The following is a 16765-nucleotide window of genomic DNA, read 5'->3' as shown; positions in this document are numbered from 1 at the left end:
CTCCGACGAGGAGAAGTCAGTTATTCCCAAAGTCTCGAAAAACTATTTTAAAATTTTGATCCGAATCAGATCCAAAGCCGAGATTGGATCCAAGTTTTAAAATGGTTTTCCAGTTTAAAAATCAAATACCCAAGTTATTCACGAGAATAACTGACTTTGCCTAGTCGGAGGACGTAGACTGATCTCTGTACAGCATTAAACCGAAGTTTTGAGCGAAGTGACTTCAGATCTAGGATCCGAAGCTTGCTTCGCTCATCCCTATTATCTATATATAGATAGGCGATGTCTGTCATTATAAGCGGATACCTGCAGCACAGTGATCTGTGAGATGTGGTGCCTATTATTAGGAATAATGGCCAGTGCAAAAACTGTACTTTTATTTTTAAATACAGAGAGAGGTATGGAAAATTTTATCAAAAATTCTTTACAATTATGTTTAACATAAAAACTTGATTTAAACATGGTCATTTTCTGATAATACATCCCCTTCAAAAGGGTTGTCTGAAATAATTGAGGAACGGTCCGTGTGTAAGGAATGTGTTAAAATAACGAATCATTCTATACTCACTGGTTCAATCTCCCTCCGTTCTGGTCCTTCTCTCCGGCCTTTATTTAAATGACTGTAGTGGTGATTTGCCTGTGTATCCCACATGACTGCTGCAGCCAATGAATGGTCCTATCGGTATACGGGGCAAGACTTGAGGATACTGATTGGCTGTAGCAGTCAAGTGCGGTATATCGGTAGGCCACTACTGCAGACATGTATACAAAGCCCACCGGGGAAGACCAGCCTCTACTAGGCTACCCTCACTGAGCGTTTCTAAATGTTCATTGTGTTACTATAAACATATAAATTACACTTCTAATTTCATTTGCAGACGAATTCAATAAGTATTATGCATTTTTGTACTTCCCGCCTTTTATGCAAATTAACATAAAAGAGTCATATCTTACTTGTGTGACCAGAGAAGAGTCATATTTTTAAGCTCTGACTCATCTCAGGTTAATTTGCATATGTATCAAATCGGTTTTTTACACAATAAAAAGCACACAGAGCTATGGGGACTGGGTATTGCAGATGTGCTAGCGGCCATCCAGCAACCCATGTCCTCAGCTCTATACCCCAAATCCAGGTGACAGGTTCCCTTTAAGCGAAGGGGGAATGAACCACTGAGGATTGGGGTGGGGGGAATTATCCAACAGGTGCAAAGGAAAACAGGCTTAGGGCTCTTTCACACCTGCGTTCTTGTCTTCCGGCATAGAGTTCCGTCGTCGGGGCTCTATGCCGGAAGAATCCTGATCAGGATTATCCCCATGCATTCTGAATGGAGAGAAATCCGTTCAGGATGCATCAGGATGTCTTCAGTTCCGGAACGGAACGTTTTTTGGCCGGAGAAAATACCGCAGCATGCTGCGCTTTTTGCTCCGGCCAAAAATCCGGAACACTTGCCGCAAGGCCGGATCCGGAATTAATGCCCATTGAAAGGCATTGATCCGGATCCGGCCTTAAGCTAAACGTCGTTTCGGCGCATTGCCGGAGCCGACATTTAGCTTTTTCAGAGTGGTTACCATGGCTGCCGGGACGCTAAAGTCCTGGCAGCCATGGTAAAGTGTAGCGGGGAGCGGGGGAGCAGTATACTTACCGTCCGTGCGGCTCCCCGGGCGCTCCAGAGTGACGTCAGGGCGCCCCAAGCGCATGGATCATGTGATCACATGGATCACGTCATCCATGCGCATGGGGCGCTCTGACGTCACTCTGGAGCGCCCCGGGAGCCGCACGGACTGTAAGTATACTGCTCCCCCGCTCCCCGCTCCTACTATGGCAACCAGGACTTTAATAGCGTCCTGGGTGCCATAGTAACACTGAACGCATTTGGAAGACGGTTCCGTCTTCAAATGCTTTCAGTACACTTGCGTTTTTCCGGATCCGGCGTGTAATTCCGGCAAGTGGAGTACACGCCGGATCCGGACAACGCAAGTGTGAAAGAGGCCTAAGTTGCCCTTAGAAACCAATCAGATTCCACCGTTCCAACCATTTTTCATAGCTCCTTTGGAAAATTTAAGTATCAATCTGATTGGTTACTATAGGCAACTTAGCCAGTTTTCCTTTGCACCAGTCTTTTTTTTTTTTTAACACATTTAACGCCTTTGGCTCATTTTCCTATTAATTCAGACAACCCCTTTAAAAATGGCTGCCAAGATGGCAGCGGTTACTCAACGACCACCCTGACATGAGTACTACTACTATAAACTCCGCTCCATTACTCTTCCAGTCTCCAATCCTTTTCCTTGGGGAGAGGGGTTTGTCTTTACGGTCTTGTGCCCACTTTTTCAAAAATCCAAAATAATAATAATAATAATAATAATGAAATAAATCGCAACACGGATTTAATTGTTGCACATAAGCCATGAAATAATGAATGGATTAGAACTTGTAGATGCAACAATTTGGCTTTCATCTTCCTCTAAACTAACACAATCCGCTGAGGAATTCCTAGCCGATAAAGGGCCATTGTCCCATCCATCTATGTGAGTAATTGGCAAGAAAAACAGACATCAAGAATCAGGAGGAGAGAATCGGGATCTTCTTTGTGAACTACAGACTGAACATTTATATAGCAGACATTCAGCCAGTATCCCCGCTGCCAGGTCTCTTTACGGTCTGTGGTTTAAATGTGGAAGAAAGCGTCTGTAAAAAATGAATAGCTGCCACAATGGTAGACTGTTCCACAGTTGCATGCCGTGCCCGGACAGCTGCCAACAAGCCTTTCAATATGAAAACACTCTCTGTGGGTACCCGGGAAGCTCGCAGCACAGCAACCCATGATATATAAGTCATCGTCCACTAGGTTACTGTCTGCGCTGCCTTCAAGTGGCATAACGTTGGCAAGCAGTGACCGCACCGCGCTGCGTGTATTGTGCACTCTTGGAATTTTCACGCTTCGATGGCTCGCTTGCATTACGCGCCTGCACTTTTGGAGATAATTTACATTACTAACATAGGATAATTTTATAAACAACGGGGACTGGAATTTCCTCTAAAATAACTTCAATGCTAAAATGTTGCAGCTGACTTTTACAGTGATTTATGAAACATTTTCCCCACTATTTATGTACCTTTGGCTGATTAAGTGTCATTTGAAAAACATCTGGGGATCATTGAGGCATGATGCCACCGCCATACTTCCACCAGGATATCAGCGAGTGGAATACAATAAACACAGCTGGGAATCTCCAGCCATTTTGTACAGGTCTGCGTGTATCGGGGTCTCTTTAAATAAAAGAGATGGCATATCGGGCTAATGGAGATGCTGGATGAACGACAGGCTAAATGTGGGAAGCAGCATGCTGAGACACAAGATCGGGAGTGGGAATGTACCATGCATGATTACAGGTTAATAGGAACCTGCAAAGTAGCAGGATTAAAAAATTCAGCAGACATGGGCTGTTTTATGGCATCCTGTGGTCCATTGACAGACTGCCAACTGCCTTAAAGGGGTTCTCTGGGCATTTAATATTGATGACCTATCCTCAAGATAGGTCATCAATATCAGATCCGCGCGGGTGTTGGATCAGCTGTATACACATGCCGTCTCCTATCCCCCTTTCTGCTGCTGCCAAGTCTATGGCAAAGCAGCAGTGGGCAGGAAGAGAGAAGGGAGACGGCCCGCGCACACTGCGGGCGCCGTCTCTTCATATAGCTGATCGGCGGGGGTGTCAGACCCCACCAATCTGATATTGATGACCTATCCTGAGGATAGGTCATCAATAATGAAAGCCAGAAGAACCCGTTTAAAAGGGGTTGACCTTGAATAACGACTTATTACTAGGGTTGAGCGAACTTCTATTTTTAAGTTCGGCGTACAAGGTTCAGGTTATCTAAGAATTCCGTTATGGATTCCGCTACCATAACCCAAACCTTGTACGCGGAACTTGAAAAGAGAAGTTCGCTCATCCCTACTTATCACTTATCGATGAGATAGGTGACAAATGTCTGATTAGTGGGTTCTGACCTCTGAATATAGAGCTCGGCGATCTCAGTCAGTCCCGTAGAGATGGAACGGATCGCCACTGCACATGCTTGATCGCTGATCCATTTGAATGTGGGACATAGGTCCCCTGTTTTTGTGACTGGTGAGGATCTCAGTGGTTGGACCTCTACCGATGAGACATTTATCATCTATGCTGTGGATAGGTGATAAGTTGTTATTCGGGGATAACCCCTTTCAACAACAGCTTGCAGTCTCTTAAAAAGGTACTCAATTTAATGATTGCATTCATTTTAGAGTACAGGATGTTGAACAATTTTCTAATATACAGTACAGACCAAAAGTTTGGACACACCTTCTCATTCAAAGAGTTTTCTTTATTTTCATGACTATGAAGGCATCAAAACTATGAATTAACACATGTGGAATTATATACATAACAAACAAGTGTGAAACAACTGAAAATATGTCATATTCTAGGTTCTTCAAAGTAGCCACCTTTTGCTTTGATTACTGCTTGGCACACTCTTGGCATTCTCTTGATGAGCTTCAAGATGTAGTCCCCTGAAATGGTCTTCCAACAGTCTTGAAGGAGTTCCCAGAGATGCTTAGCACTTGTTGGCCCTTTTGCCTTCACTCAGCTCACCCAAACCATCTCGATTGGGTTCAGGTCCGGTGACTGTGGAGGCCAGGTCATCTGGCGCAGCACCCCATCACTCTCCTTCATGGTCAAATAGCCCTTACTTTCAAAGTTTTCCCAATTTTTCGGCTGACTGACTGACCTTCATTTCTTAAAGTAATGATGGCCACTCGTTTTTCTTTACTTAGCTGCTTTTTTCTTGCCATAATACAAATTCTAACAGTCTATTCAGTAGGACTATCAGCTGTGTATCCACCTGACTTCTCCTCAACGCAACTGATGGTCCCAACCCTATTTATAAGGCAAGAAATCCCACTTATTAAACCTGACAGGGCACACCTGTGAAGTGAAAACCATTTCAGGGGACTACCTCTTGAAGCTCATCAAGAGAATGCCAAGAGTGTGCAAAGCAGTAATCAAAGCAAAAGGTGGCTACTTTGAAGAACCTAGAATATGACATATTTTCAGTTGTTTCACACTTGTTTGTTATGTATATAATTCCACATGTGTTAATTCATAGTTTTGATGCCTTCATAGTCATGAAAATAAAGAAAACTCTTTGAATGAGAAGGTGTGTCCAAACTTTTGGTCTGTACTGTACATGTATTCAAAATGTTGCTTGCAGACCTTTTTTTTTTTATATCCACATGTTTTAGTCCTGTAAAATGCATCCATAGGAGGTCTGAATAGAACTAAAGATAACGCAAGTCATGTGACCCTCAAGCCTGTCATGTGACCTTTGGCATCCAGTTAGCTGTCCAGATATCTAACAGGTGGCTATTAGTTTAGTGTAATACAGAACATATACCGTACATACAGTTTTAGAGTCTGCAGCAGTATCTCATCATGTCTGCACTGTTTGTGTAGAAGCACATCTAACACTATTCTCCTTGTATGTGTTGTGTTTGAAATGTTTTTACAGTTAACTTTATTAACATGACAACATCACCTAGAAACAGGCAGCAATATAAATACACGCATACAGTGAAGTAGTTGTTGTAATAGCCAAAATGATTTCCATTAGTCCTATGTAGTTATCCCATGGATGTGTCCTGTGTGCTGGCCCAGTATATGTATGTCATGTAACACTATTGCTTACTGAATGCCAGTGGGGTGTCACATGACTGATGCCATGTTTCAGTTAGCCCGTGGATGCATTGCACAGGACTGACTGATACATGGGCTATACCATTTTACTGTGCAGATAGGGGTCAACAACCTGATATAAGGTATGTAAGCAAAATTTTAAATGCATGTATATTTGAAAATTGCATAATTGCCTATTATATTATAATAATAATAAAAATATTTTTTTTTAAAAAAAAACTGGAATACCCCTTTAACAGAATCAATGGGGCCAACTAGTCTGGTAGGAGATGTGACAAAAATAGCAATTCTGTAATTGTAAGAACATCTAAAAGCAAACCTGTGAGGTGATTTATGGTGCCTTTTCTGAAAGCAGGGTATGATATCATGAGAGCTGAGCTTGGTGATATATAAAGTGAGCGTCCTGATTATCCTGACCACACAGGAGAATTGACAGCCTTCTGTGTGCACACTGATACAGGGAAAGATGTCAATCATCTTATGTTGGTGAAGTTATCAGGACTCTCATGGTCTCTCCTAGGAGTCCTGTCAGGATTTACTCAGCTTTATTACTGAGAAAACAATATTGCTTACCGGTAATCGTTTTTCTCGATACCTATGACGGCACCCCATGCGACTCAGGACCTCCCACCTGGACAGGAAACCTGAGAAGATAAAAGGTTCACACCCCCACCAAGCCCCAGTGGAAGAAATAAATTGTACTCTGTATAGAGCTGTGGTAGGAATTCCTAACATTCAAGGTACATACACCCATATTACATCATATAGGTATATAAATATATACACAAAGAAAATAATTCTCTAGATCTACAAACATTTTTATTTTTATTTTTTTGGGAAGGGAATTTAAGGGGGTGCCGTCATGGGTATCGAGAAAAAACTTTTACCGGTAAGCAATATTGTTTTCCCTTCACCCATGACGGCACCCCATGCGAGATAGACTATAAATTGGAATTTTACAGAGGGATCACAGCCTGAAGAACCCTTTTACCGAAGGATGCATCAGAGTGAAGCTGTAGTCTATAGTGTTTAAGGAATGTATACGGGGAACTCCATGTGGCTGCTCTACAAATCTGCGCCAAGGAGGCATCCGCCCTTTCTGCCCAGGAGGTCGAGACTGCTCTAGTAGAGTGGGCCCCAAAGCCTGGCGGAGGGGAAAGCCCCAAGGAAACATAAGCTTTTACTATGGCCTTTTTAATCCATCTAGAAATGACAGCAGAGGATACTTTGCGTCCCTTGTTTTTCCCCAAAAACTGGATCAGAAGATTCTTATCCAGCCTCCAAGAAGAAGTTGCCTCTAGATATGCTATCAGGCACCTTCTAACATCTAGACAGCTGAACTTTTGTTCTGAGCTGTTGGAAGGATTCTGAAAAAAAGAAGGTAATACAATATCCTGATTTCTGTGGAAACTACCTTAGGCAGGAAAGATGGCAAGGGTCTAATAATTACTTGGTTCTCTTGAATCGTAGTATAGGGAGGAAAGGCTGAAAAGGCTTGTATCTCTGAGACCCTTCTCGCAGAGGTGATAGCTAGAAGAAAGGCTGTTTTTATGGAGAGAATGTAAATCGGGAGATCAGAGAGAGGCTCAAAAGGTTCTTGGGAAACAGCTGTCAATACCCTATTTAGGTCCCATGGAGGGGATAGGGGTCTTAGGGAAGGAAGGAGTCTGGCAGCTGCCGACAAGAAGCGCTTGATCCAAGGATGGACCGCTAGTTTGTAGTAAAAAAAAAAAAAAAAAATAGCTCAATGCTGCTACTTGAACTCTTAAGGTAGATGCCTTGAGTCCCTTATCTAAACCTGCCTGCAGGAAGTCAAGGACCTTTGGGCTTTCGGGAGGAATGAAAGGATCTGGACTGGATCCTAAAAAGGAGGAAAAGATTTTCCAGACCCTGTTATACTTCCTAGCTGTTGTTACCTTCCTGCTATCCAACAAGGTTGAGACTACTCTATCGGAAAGGCCTCTCCCTAACAATATTTCCCTGTCAATTTCCAAGCTGCCAGCTGGAGAATCTCTGGATTGGGGTGGAGGACAGGACTCTGGGAGAGAAGATTCTCCCTTGGAGGAATGATCCAAGGAGGACACATTGTCAGGCTTATCAGGGTTGAATACCAGCTCCTCTTCGGCCATCTTGGAGCCATTATTATAATGGAGGCTCCTTCCCTCTGTACTTTCTTCAGGACTTGAGGAATCAGGGCAAATGGAGGGAAGGCGTACCCGAACTCCTGATTCCAGTCCTGTGCCAGACCATCTATTGCTGTAGGATTTTCTGAATAGTTGAGGGAGAAGAATCTTTCCACCTTGTTTTTCCGGGACGCAAACAGATCTATTGTAGGGAGTCCAAATCTTATTACAATCTGAGAAAAAGTTTCTGCGTTCAGACTCCATTCCCCTTGACTGAGCTTGTTTCGGCTTAGGTAATGTGCCAGGACATTCTCTTTCCCTTTTAGATGGATCGCAGATAGAAAAAGATTCCTCCTTTCTGCTAATTGAAAAATTTCGTGGCAGAGGGAGAGAAGGGGACGCCACTCGCGTCCCCCCCTGGTGGTTTATATAAGCCACTGTTGTTGAGTTGTCTGAATAAAAGACCACCTTCCTGTGCAAGATCTCTGGAATCGCTACTTTTAGGGCCCTTTCCACTGCTTTGAGTTCTTTGAAGTGGAATTCCTTGTTTATAAATTCCACCTTCCCTGCCAGCATCTTCCTTCTTAATGTGCGCCCCATCCCCAGGGACTGGCATCCGTTGTTATCAGAATTGGGTTTGGAAAGGACCAGGGTCTTCCTTCTGAAAGATTTCTTTGGGATGTCCACCACAGAAGGGATGACATTGCTCTGGAAGAAAAGATGGAACTTTTTCTCCAGTGTTTGCGGGAGTCCATCCCAGGCCTGTAGGATGTCTGCCTGTAGTAGTCTTGTATGGATTTAGGGGGCGAAGGGCACCGCCGGAATTGTAGCCGTCAAGTGCCCCAAAACCATCATTGCTTGCCTGAAAGAACAGTGGAAGGAACGAAACAGAGCCCAGACATGTTCTATGGTCGATGACACCTTTGTTTGTGGAAGGATTGTTTTCTGGGATTTGGAATCCAGAGCCATTCCTAGAAAAGTGCCAACTTGAGATGGAGTTAAATAAGATTTTTCCCGATTTATCTTCCACCCAAGGTCGTTTAATAGTGAGCACACCAGGGTCAGATCTCTCTGTAATGCCTCTTTTGCGTGAGAGATGAATAGGAAGTCATCCAGGTATGGTGTTAAAACGATTTTGGACAATCTGAGAAAGGCCACCATCTCTGCCACCACCTTTGTGAAAATTCTCGGAGCCTGAGAGACACCGAAGGGGAGCGCCTTGTACTGTAGATGCACTAGCTGACCTTGAACATGGACTGCAGTTCTTAAAATTTTTGGGGAGGATGCATGAATTGGTATATGATAGTACGCATCTTCTAGGTCCATGCTGGCCATCCAGCAGTCCTTGAATAACAGATCCACAGTCGTTTTTAACGTTTTCATACAACATCTTTTGTATTTTAGAAACTTGTTTAGTTTTTTTTTTAAGTTCAATATCATGCGGAAGGAACCATTGGGTTTTTTGACTAAAAATAGAGGGGAGTAAAACCCCCTGCCTTCCTCCCCCTTCGGTACTTGGCATACTACTCCTTTGTTTATCAGTAGTTGGACTTCTGCTTCTAGGGTCTTGGACTTTTGCAAATCCCTGGGGAGAGGGGTCTGAACGAAAAAATCTTGAGGATAGGAGAGGAACTCCAAACGGAATCCCTTCCTTATCCCCCCCAGAACCCACTTGTTCTGAGTAATCCTTAACCAAGCCAGGAGAAAGGATGACAGTCTTCCCCCAACCTGGAGTCTGGCGTCATTGCTTCTCTTTAGGTCTGCTATCTTGGGTCTTAAAAAGAAATCCTCCTGATTTCCTCTGAAATCTGTATTTTTCTTATTTGTCGTATGGCCTTCCTCTTTGTCTCCTAAATCCATACTGGGGTTTACGAAAAAAGGAATTCTTTTGAGGAATGGGAAACCCTTTTTTCTTGTCTGACACCTTTTCTAGGATGTCGTCCAGACAGGATCCAAAAAGTCTATCGCCTTCACATGGAAGGGAGCAGAGTCTAGCTTTTGAGCCGTGATCCCCTTTCCAAGATTTGAGCCATATTGCCCTTCTAGCTGCGTTAGTCATAGCAGAGGACTTTGCAGCAAACCAGATGACATCTGTAGATGCGTCTGTTAAAAAAATCAGCAGCCTTAGAAAAAGAAGGTAGTGAAGCTAGGATCTCTTCTCTGGATTTCTTTTCTTTAAGGTGAATTTCCAGTTGGTCTAACCAAAGACGGAGAGACCTAGATACCCAAGTGGCTGCGATAGCCGGTCTAAGGCATGTGGCTGCCGTCTCCCAAGCCCGTTTTAAATAGATATCAGCTTTCTTATCTAACGGATCATCCAGGCAACCTAGGTCGTCAAAAGGAAGAGACGCTTTTTTAGCTATTTTGGCGACCGGGGAATCCACTGTCGAAGCCTTATCCCACACTGTGGACACCGATTCGTCATATGGGTATTTCCTCTTAACAGAATTGGGGATGAAGAATTTCCTGTCAGGGTTCTTCCATTCTTTCCTAATTAAGGCCTGTAAATTGTCATGAATACTCGGTGCTTCTTAGGGCCTAGGGCTTCAAAGGCTTGGTCCGCAACTGACTTAGATTGTTTAATATCCTCCAGTTGCATGATAGATCTTACTGCCTTAAGTAATGGCTGCGTATCCTTAGTAAAAAAAAAGGATATCCCAGAATATTCCCCTTCTGAAGAATCAGAGTTACTGGAAAATAATTGCCCTGATTCTCTATCTTCATTGCCGGAGGAGTCATTATCTGAACTGTCATACTCCGGTGATCTTGGACGACTCTTACTGAACGCTTTAAGAGAGGCTTTGACTTCTGACCTAATTAGCGACTTCATGGACCTGGTTAAACTCTGGGACTCTTCCACCACTAGCTTATCAATACATGTTGGACATAATGGTTTAAGGTATGAAGCTGCTAGGGCCGTTTTACATGCTGCACACTCCTTGTGCTTGGTCTTGCTAATAGATTTTTTTGGGCGGCTTTGAGATCTACAAAGAATAAGAACAACAACCCCCATTAGTAAGGAAAAAATTACTCTCACCAACAGAAGTAGAAATTTTTCCTTCCCTACTCCTTAGGACCTGTACCGGACTGACGGGCCTCAAGGGTTCCAGGGGTTCAGCGCGTCCATCTGAGGGTTCTGACTTACTGCCACAAGTTAGAATCCTCTTCAGCACAAACACTGTGTGCCAATCCGCTGGCTGCCTGCTCCTGCAGCCGCATTTCTATTTTTTATTGGATGCGCCTCGGCTCTACTTCCGGCCCTGCTGCCGGGGAGGAGGCTCCGCCCCTTCCGCTGATGTCACCGAAGAAGCGCCATGCAGAACGTGGCCGCGTGCATGCGCAGAAGCGCTGATGCACGCGGCCTACCCGAATGCTGGCGGAGGCCCCAACCCGGAAGTAGACCTGGGGAGCCGCCTGAACACGGCCACAGCGGCTCCTCGCAGGTTCGGACAGTAGGCAGGACGCAGGCAGACTTACGGGGAGCGGCTCCCGGACACTGCCACAGGAATACCACTCCCCTGGGAAAGGGTCCCCTTCGGTAGAAGCTGCCCCGGAACCCCCCAGCGGCAGGGGCTATAGATGAGGTGAGGAATCCCAGCGGATCTCCGCTGGACATGCCTCTCAGCATCTCCCATCCGGAGGACAGGAAACCTGAACTGGGGCTTGGTGGGGGTGTGAACGTTTTATCTTCTCAGGTTTCCTGTCCAGGTGGGAGGTCCTGAGTCGCATGGGGTGCAGTCATGGGTGAGGGGATCCTGCTACAAGCCATATAAAACTATATATCACAAAGCTCAGCTTCTCTCCCTCCTGATAGCCTGCTGTCAAATAGTGCAGAAGAAACCAGCTAACAGTTTAACAGAGAAAATGTATCTAGATAAAACATGTTATAACTGTGTAAATACTCTGCATTACAGGCGCTAAAGTAGCCACATGGACCACAGGAACAGCCTGCCTGGAGCTGACCCATTGATGGGAGAGTGCTCTAAATATGTTCTCTGATTTGTGAGGAGGGGGTGGGCAGAGAGGGGGAGTAGATAAGCTGTAATCATCACCAATATTGAATCGCAGATACAATGTTATTATAATAATAATAATAATAATAATAATAATATTATAATGCTGTAATATCAAAAGACATACTGATAGGGAACTTAGATTGTGAGCCCCATTGGGGGCAGCTTGATGCTAATGTCTGTAAAGGGCTGCGGAATATGTCAGCGCTATGCAAGTGCATAAAATTCTTTAAAAAGTTTTAACATCATAACACAATTTTAAAGGGGTTGTCCAAGCTGAAACGGACATATCCCCTTTTTCACTGAGACAGCTCCCCCGATAAGCATGAAATTCTCCAATGCTCTCCGTGATGGACCGGGCTCTCCGTGGGTAAAGCTAGGTAGGTAATTGTCTGATGACACGTTCAGTAACATAGGGTCTTTTAATGCTGGAAGTTTGCTGTGGATTCTGTGACAAAAAGTCACCGGCACCCGGAATCTGCCTCTCATTATTTTAAAGCCATGAAATGTTCTTTCTTGGCGTGGTGTCTGGATAAATGCCGCTGGAAGCGACGTCATGTGATAATGAATGGTTTAACTCCATTTATGGGGCTAAACCGCAATCAGGTCTGTGGCACTGATACTTAAAAACTGAGGCAGAAATAGCTTACACTTTTCAAAATATGAGCCACCTGTACTGGCACTGAAAAGGCAGGGGATAAAGTGAGATTTGAGCTCAGCAACCTGCAGAACTATGAATGCAGCTGTACAGCATAGAAGTGAAGCAATGTGTCTGCAGTGCGAGGCTCTGTTCACACTGCGACTGCGAGCAGACGCATGCAGCACTAGGGATGTCAAAACTAGGGAAAAGTGCCTTCTCAAACAGCTCATCAGCAGGGGTCCTGGGTGTCGGACCCCCAGCGATCAGATACTGATGACATATCCAGATGATAGGTCATCAGTATTAAAGTCTTGGAAAACCCTTTTAATATTGCTTCACCCTGTGTATGTATATAGTTAGTTAGTTAGGTAGATAGATAGAGCAGATAGTATTCATATGAGCTGACATTTAAGCACAATTTTTTTTATTCATAATGGAGACCAAATGGATTTCAGATGTTTAATATAGTCCTATAGGACTCACCTTTCTTGTGTTGAGACATGATTTGTGCCATAGGTTCTGTGCTGCACTGTGTTGTATTGCACTGCAAGCCGCAATCTGCGAGCTAATTCGTACCTGTAGGTTCTAGAAAAAAAACAAAAAAAAAAAAACATATAAAAGTAAACGGTTGGTGGAATGTTCATTAAACAGAATAAAAACTTGAACAGCAGCTGTCTTGCGATCCACTTTCCTCCACTGCCGAATTCAGGTCCTGCTCTATTGACGTCATCTCCCTGACTGCAGCAGTGACTTTCTGTACACAACAGGTCACTGCAGCCAATCACTGGCCTCAGTAGTATATGGGATGTCACTGCTGAGGCCACTTATAAACTGCGGTGGTGACATGGTCACTATTGCAACCAAGGAAGCAAATCGCGTTGGGAAAGACGGGAGCGAGAGGCTGGAAGTGGTGGGGGAGAAAACTGACAAGTAACGCTTCTTTTGTTATACTTTCACATTTACAGCTGCTGCCCAAATTTTTATTTGACCCCTTCTACCCCGAGCCAGTTTTCGCCCTCCTGCCCAGGCCATTTTTTGGAAATCTGACATGTGTCACTTTATGTGGTAATAACTTTGGAACACTTTTACTTATCCAAGCCATTCTGAGATTGTTTTCTCGTGACACATTGTACTTCATGATAGTCATACATTTGAGTCAATATATTTCACCTTTATTTATGAAAGAATCCCAAATTTAGCAAAAATTTTTAAAAATTCCAATTTCTCTGCTTTTAAAACAGAAAGTGATACCTCCTAAAATATTTATTACTTAACATTCCCCATATTTCTACTTTATGTTGGCATCATTTTGTAAATGTCATTTTATTTTTTTAGCATGTTAGAAGGCTTAGAATTTTAGTAGCAATTCTTAAAATTTTTAAGAACATTTCCAAAACCCACTTTTTAAGGACCAGTTCAGGTCTGAAGTCACTTTGTGGGGCTTACATAATGGAAACTCCCCATAAATTACCCCATTGTAGAAACTACACCCCTCAAGTTACTCAAAACTGATTTTACTAACTTTGTTAACCCTTTAGGTATTCCACAAGAATTAAAGGAATATGGAGATGAAATTTCAAGATTTCACTTTTTAGGCAAATTTTCCATTTAATCTATATTTTTCTTTAACACATCGAGGGTTAACAGCCAAACAAAACTCAATATGATTCTGCGGTTTACAGAAACACCCCAAATGTGGTTGTAAACTGATGTAAGGGCACACGGTAGGGCGCAGAAGAAAAGGAACGCCATATGGTTTTTGGAAGGCAGATTTTATTGACTGGTTTTTAGATGCCATGTCCCATTTGAAGCCCCCTTGATGCACCCTTACAGTAGAAATCCCCAAAAAGTGACCCTATTTTGGAAACTAGGGTATAAGGTGGCAGTTTTATTGGTACTATTTTGGGGTACATATGATTTTTAATTGCTCAATATTAAGTTTTTTGTGAGGCACTGTTTTTTATTTTTTACAACATTCATCTGACAGGGTAGATCATGTGCTATTTTTATAGAGCAGGTTGTTACGGATGCAATGATATCAAATATGTCTACTTTCTTTGTTTGTTCGTTTCAGTTTTACATAATAAAGCATTTTTGAAAAAAATAAAATTATGTTTTTGTGTCTCCATTTTCTGAACGCCATATTTTTTTATATTTCTGCCAATCGTCTTGTGCAGGGGCTCATTTTTTGCAGGAAGAGTTGACGTTTTTATTGGTACCATTTTTGGGTACATATTTTTTTGATCATTCATTATTACACTTTATGGGACAAGGTGACCAAAAATTGGTTGTTTTGGCACAGTTTTTATTTGTTTATTTTTACAGTGTTCACCTGAGGGGTTAGGTCATGGGACATTTTTATAGAGCAGATAGTTACGGACGTGGCAATACCTAATATGTATACTTTTTCTTTTTTTTTTAAGTTTTACAAAATAATAGCATTTTTTAAACCAAAAAATTATGTTTTAGTGTCCATAGTCTGAGAGCCATAGCTTTTTTTTAAACTTTTTTGCCCCATTGTCTTAGGTAGGGTCTCATTTTTTTGCGGGATGAGGTGATGGTTTGATTGGTACTATTTTGGGGGGCATATGCCTTTTTGATCACTTGGTGTTGCACTTTATGTGATGTTAGGTGACCAAAAATTATTTGACGGTTTTATTGGTACCATTTTGTAGGACATATGCCTTTTTGTGATGTAAAGTGACAAAATTGGCTTTTCTCTTTTTTATGGTGTTTATCGGATGGGGTGGATCATGTGATATATTTATATAGCCAGTCGTTATGGATGCGGTGATACCTAATATGTGTTTTTTCCTTTTTTTTCTATTTTTTTTATTATAAAATCAGGGAAAGGGGGCATTATTTTTATTTTTTTTTACTTGAAACTTTTTTAGATTTTGCTTTTTTTTTTTTTAAACTTTATTTCTGGCCCACTCTGGGACTTGAACTTTTGAGGGTCTGATCCCCTCTGCAATGCATTACAATACATCTGTATTGTAATGCATTGCCTGTTAGTGTATTACACTGAGTAATACACTAACAGGTTGCCTGAGGCTGAATCTCCTGGGCCCCCATAGAAGGCAGGTCCCGATGCTGTGCAAGGCATTGTGCAGCCTGTGCATGGCATCAGGCTGCCTTGTCACCCATCAGGTCCCCGCCACAGCAGCGCGGGGACCCGATGGGCTCCCTCACTCGCCGCATGCACCTTCTATGCCGCGGTCAGCACTGACCGTGGCATAGAAATGGTTAATCTGCCGACATCGGCTTTTACATTTGTCGCCATGACGTACTATTACGTCATATGTCGGGAAGGGGTTAAAGGGGTCATCTCATCAGTGGCTGACGATTTCTCTATCCACCACTGATGGATTGCAGGCTGGTCTGTAACTAGGGAAACGAGTAGCGTATAATGTGATGGAAAAATGAATCCAGACAGCAAAGGAGGCAATATGGACAGTCATAATATATTCGTAAGTGCCTTGTATTAACTTTCTGTACATAGTACATAGCTCTGTGTGCTTTTATTGTGCAAAAAAAAACTATTTGATACATATGCAAATTAACCTGAGATGAATCCTGTCCCTGACTCGTCTCACGTACAGGACTCATCTCAGGTTAATTTGCATATGTATCAAATCGGGTTTTTTTACACAAAAAAAGCACACAGAGCTATGGGGACCGGATATTGCGGATGTGCTAGCGGCCATCTAGCAACCCATGTCCTCAGCTCTATACACAAAATCCCGGTGACAGGTTCCCTTTAACCCCTTAGGGACCCATGACGTATCGGTACGGCATTGTTCCCGAGTCCTTAAGGACCCATGATGTATCGGTACGTCATGGGTTTAAACCGCGATTGCGGCGCGGCGGGGGTTAATTGGGACAGGATGCCCGCTGAAATCATTCAGCGGGCAACCTGTCACAACGCCGGGGGGGGGGGGGGGGGTCATGTGACCCCCCGTATCGGCGATCGCCGCAATCCGCAGGCTTTACCTGCGGTTGCGGCGGCGATCGGGCGGTGCCATCGGGTCCCCATGCGGCTGTAGGGGGGACCCGATGGCATGGAAGGCAGCGTGATGTCTAAGAAAGGCATCGCGCTGCCTTCCGGTGAAGAGCCTGTGAGATCCAGCCCCCTGGATCTCACAGGCCCCGGAAGCTGTATGAGTAATACACACTGTATTACTCATACAGCCAATGCATTCCAATACAGAAGTATTGGAATGTATTGTAAAGGAATATACCCGCCAAAGTTC

At 43.4% G+C, this 16765-nt stretch overlaps 1 protein-coding gene across 2 annotated transcripts in view; it reads right to left on the bottom strand.

Moving 5' to 3' along the window:
• The window catches only part of LOC121003290 (ubiquinol-cytochrome-c reductase complex assembly factor 1), a 122491-nt gene that overhangs the window by 88677 nt on the left and 17049 nt on the right, over positions 1 to 16765 (bottom strand). The window contains exon 2 of one of the 2 annotated variants that reach the window (XM_040435014.1): positions 12996 to 13097. In XM_040435014.1, the coding sequence (XP_040290948.1) occupies positions 12996 to 13097 (102 nt within the window). Of the gene's footprint in view, positions 1 to 12995; positions 13098 to 16765 lie in introns of those variants that run through there. The other variant, XM_040435015.1, reaches the window with a different exon arrangement.

Source organism: Bufo bufo, chromosome 6 (genome assembly GCF_905171765.1).
Source record: "Bufo bufo chromosome 6, aBufBuf1.1, whole genome shotgun sequence".
Taxonomy (NCBI): Eukaryota; Metazoa; Chordata; class Amphibia; order Anura; family Bufonidae; genus Bufo; species Bufo bufo.
The sequence above is the reverse complement of the archived record's forward strand: the minus strand, read 5'-3'. Positions and strand labels throughout refer to the sequence as shown.